We start from the raw sequence: 3,940 nt of genomic DNA, 5'->3' as shown, positions 1-3,940 counted from the left end.
AGGCTAGCAGGGGTCCCTCCCCATGGTCTCCTCCTCACTCCTCCAGACCCCCTACCCCTTACTGGCACTGAAGCTCGGGTCCAGCTTCCTGCAGCTGGCACACTGCCTGCCCTGCATGGGCAGGCAGCGTGCTTCAGCACCAGAGAGGGCCAGCCGTAGAGATGCTATGGCTGCTACCAGAGTGTCCTTGTGGAGGACCCAGCCTCCAGTTGCCTCAGGGCACTGTCTGGCACTGTGCCCTGCCCTGCTTTTTTTCTCTGCAGGTTTTTTTTACTCCTGGATATCCAGGGGTCTAATTTTGCCCCCACGCTGCAAATTTGCAGCGCAGGCAACATGTTCTCATTCCTGCACATGCCTCTTGTAGCATCTCAAAGGAATTTGTGGGCTCGTCTGGACGCGCCCCACAAGTGTACTGCATGAAAAACTGATTTAAATATTTTTATAACCATTGATAGATTGTCAAAATGAGTGGAAAATGGTTTTGTCAAAAAATCAAACTATTATAATTGTTGAAGAGGTGTTTAAAAGCTGTTTTGGGGAGGGAATTTCTAATTCCAGCCTCTTTTACAAATAATTTAGGCATTGCCTTGGGGTTTAAATGTTAGAATTATGGTAGTATTTGGAAATCCTAATCTAGATTGTGCTATACTCTCATTTGTACAAAGGTCAGACTTTCCTCTTCTAATTCTGGGCTGCTCATGACAGCCAAAGTAACATGTATCATAACATAGACAGCCCTGAGGAACTCTCAGTGTTATAGCAGCCTACTTCCAGCTTTGTATTTATCATAGCCAGCAATTTTTAAAGCAGTGGTGGCCAACCTGAAGCATGGGCAGCCTGTGTGTATAGCACATGGCAGGTGCGGAGGGGGCATGCAGCACAGAGACAGATAGAGGAGAGAGCAGAAAGCAGAGCATCAGATCAGGCAGAGAGCACAGGGCAGGAAGCAGAACGGCAGCTTGGGAAGGGAGCACATGGCAGGGAGCAGAAAGCTGAGCAGCAGATTGGGTAGGGGAAAGGGATTGGAATGGCACTTAGGGATGGGTCTAATTTGTGGTAGGTCTGTCACAAAGGATGGCCCACACTGCTTTAAAATGCTAGCTGTTATGGTACTGATACCAACACACCCAACTGACCAGGATAAAATGAAATGTGGCTTCCTTTGGTTATGTACTTAATTGTGAGGCAATACTGTAATTAGTGAGGAAGTAGTGCAAGTTAAATATTTATAAATGCTTTATCACTGAGATTATTTCTATATAATTCAAGCAACAGTGTTCAGATACTGATAAAGCTGAAAGATGCCATCAGGGGTTACAGCTCCCAGAATTCAAATTCCAAACTCCACAGAATTTTAATGAAAGTCAACCTGGGTAAGGCTGATGCAATGATATAAAAATGACAAATATTCTGATTCAGCCATAATTAAAATGTTAATGTTCTGTTATGTGCTTCCTTACAGCTGGCAGCATTAGAAAGGCAGATCTTTGACTTTCTTGGTTTCCAGTGGGCTCCTATTCTTGGAAATTTTCTACAAATAATAGTCGTGATATTGGGTTTGTTTGGGACCATACAATTTAGACCTCGATACATAGTTGTGGTAAGTCCCTCTTATTGACTTTGTGTATATTAACTTCTTGCATTATAAAACATAGTTCTATGCTTAAGAACACCTCTGTTCATTTCTGTGTTAACTTTTGAGATCCCTAGTCCCTGTTTATCTCTTTGCAACTTTTTAACCATTAATATTAGGATCATTTTGAGGTATAAGAAGCTACACAGGGGGCACATCTACACGTGCCCCTATGGTGCTGTTTTTACTGTGCCGTCATTTAGTACTTCCTTTTTGAAGTACTAAATGATGGTGCACTAACAGCCTGTACTGCACCGTGCTGGTGGTGCACGGTTATTTTTAGCTGCTATGTTGCCATAGTAATATGCAATAGTGAGGGAATGCATTGCCATGGCAACATAGCTGCAGCGTCACGGTTTATGCCTTTTGATGCTATGTCATTGTAGTGCATTGCTACAGCGACATAACATCACGTAGAAACGCTCCCAGGGTGTAGACCACCACGGTAAAACTGAGGCTAAGATCTTAGCAGGAGTCGAAGTTCATCCAAATAAATATATGGTAAAAATATTGTCAGTAAAACTAGACAGAAAAGATTGGGAAGGATCTATAATGTCATGCTTTTGCTGTTAGCCAACCTGTAGTTATAAACATTAGGAAAAGCATATTTTTATAGCTGATCTTTCTATCATTGGCTACTGTATATTTGTATACATCTGTTTTTGGTATAAGTAATCTGAAGTCACAAAGATTGCCTCTGGGGTATAATACAGCAACCAGGTTGTTCTCCCCACAGCCAGGAATCAAGAATTCCAAAGCCATTCACAAAAAGTCATCACAAATACTTAAATTTCAATGTTTCTAGTTCAACATCTTGAAACCTGTAATTTTTTTCATTTCTTAAAAAGAACAGTTGCCCTCCCCTAAGGAGAAGTAGGCTTAGTCTAACATCAAGATTCTTTATGCTCACTTCAGCTAACTGACCCTATAAATAACTTAGAAAGGACTGATGCAAATACTTTGCACTTTTATCTAACAGCTTGCTTGTGAGAATCACGACGTGTGCTCTATAATTTGGTCCATGTTTGTTTCACTTGCTACATAAAGCAAATGAGGCACAGAGGGATAAGGTATCTTGCCCAAAGTTGCATTCTTTGACAAAACTAAAACGAATCCTTGATATCTTGATCCCCAATCTCAGTCTTTTTCCTTCTTGAACACTTAGAAGCTTTTCTTACCAGAAAGAAATATGAAATGCAGCATATCAACCCAATATTTTTAGATTGTTTTTGAAGTAAATGCATACATTAAAAAGAAATTGCATAACTGCATAGATATAGAAAAGAATGCTGACAAGATATTTTAACATCAGCTCTAATTTGAATTTATCTTTAAGCACATGCTTAAGTGTATATGTTTTATTATATGGGAATACCCAGCATTTAGAAGATGAGCCCTCAAAGCAGAATCCTTCAGAATTCCTTCAGAATCCATGTTTCACAGGGCTTTGCCAGCTCCACAGGACCTGCATAGGGATCCACAGCACAAGATGGCAGAACATGTGAATCAGTTCAAGCTGCAGGCTGCTTTAATTTGTGCTGTTTCACCATAGGATAAATAGGACTATCTGAAAGACTCTGTCACAAGGCATGATACAAGTTGCTTGTCAGATTCTGAGATCAGATTGTAGTCCAGAGCACAAGTGGTGCTTTATTTGCTGGGAAACAGGCTGAACTTCAGAAACTGGAATTGGCTACTGGAAATATTCAACAAGGGCCAAAGATTCAAATCTACTTAGGCACTTGAGAATGTAGAGAGATGCCTACTGGGATTTTCAGAAGTGAGCCAGGTATCTAATTCACTTAGGCTAAATACAGAGAGTCTTAGATTCATAGATTCATAGATTCACAGATGTTAGGGTCGGAAGGGACCTCAATAGATCATCGAGTCCGACCCCCTGCATAGGCAGGAAAGAGTACTGGGTCTAGATGACCCCAGCTAGATGCTTATCTAACCTCCCCTTGAAGACCCCCAGGGTAGGGGAGAGCACCACCTCCCTTGGGAGCCCATTCCAGACTTTGGCCACTCTAACTGTGAAGAAGTTCTTCCTAATGTCCAGTCTAAATCTGCTCTCTGCTAGCTTGTGGCCATTATTTCTTGTAACCCCCAGGGGCGCCTTGGTGAATAAAACCTCACCAATTCCCTTCTGTGCCCCCGTGATGAACTTATAGGCAGCCACAAGGTCACCTCTCAACCTTCTCTTGCGGAGGCTGAAAAGCTCCAGGTTCTCTAGTCTCTCCTCGTAGGGCTTGATCTGCAAGCCCTTAACCATACGAGTGGCCCTTCTCTGAACCCTCTCCAGGTTAT

General features: G+C 42.2%; 1 protein-coding gene across 1 annotated transcript in view; it reads left to right on the top strand.

The window, feature by feature from the left end:
* The window catches only part of NKAIN3 (sodium/potassium transporting ATPase interacting 3), a gene marked incomplete at its 5' end in the record, with an annotated part of 543,802 nt that overhangs the window by 311,932 nt on the left and 227,930 nt on the right, over positions 1 to 3,940 (top strand). Inside the window, one exon of the mRNA XM_025198491.1 lies at positions 1,463 to 1,600. Coding sequence (XP_025054276.1) covers positions 1,463 to 1,600 — 138 coding nt within the window. The remainder of the gene's footprint in view (positions 1 to 1,462; positions 1,601 to 3,940) is intronic.

The sequence above is a fragment of the Alligator sinensis genome, unplaced genomic scaffold (assembly GCF_000455745.1).
Source record: "Alligator sinensis unplaced genomic scaffold, ASM45574v1 scaffold860_1, whole genome shotgun sequence".
Taxonomy (NCBI): Eukaryota; Metazoa; Chordata; order Crocodylia; family Alligatoridae; genus Alligator; species Alligator sinensis.
This window is presented reverse-complemented; position numbering and strand designations above follow the sequence as displayed.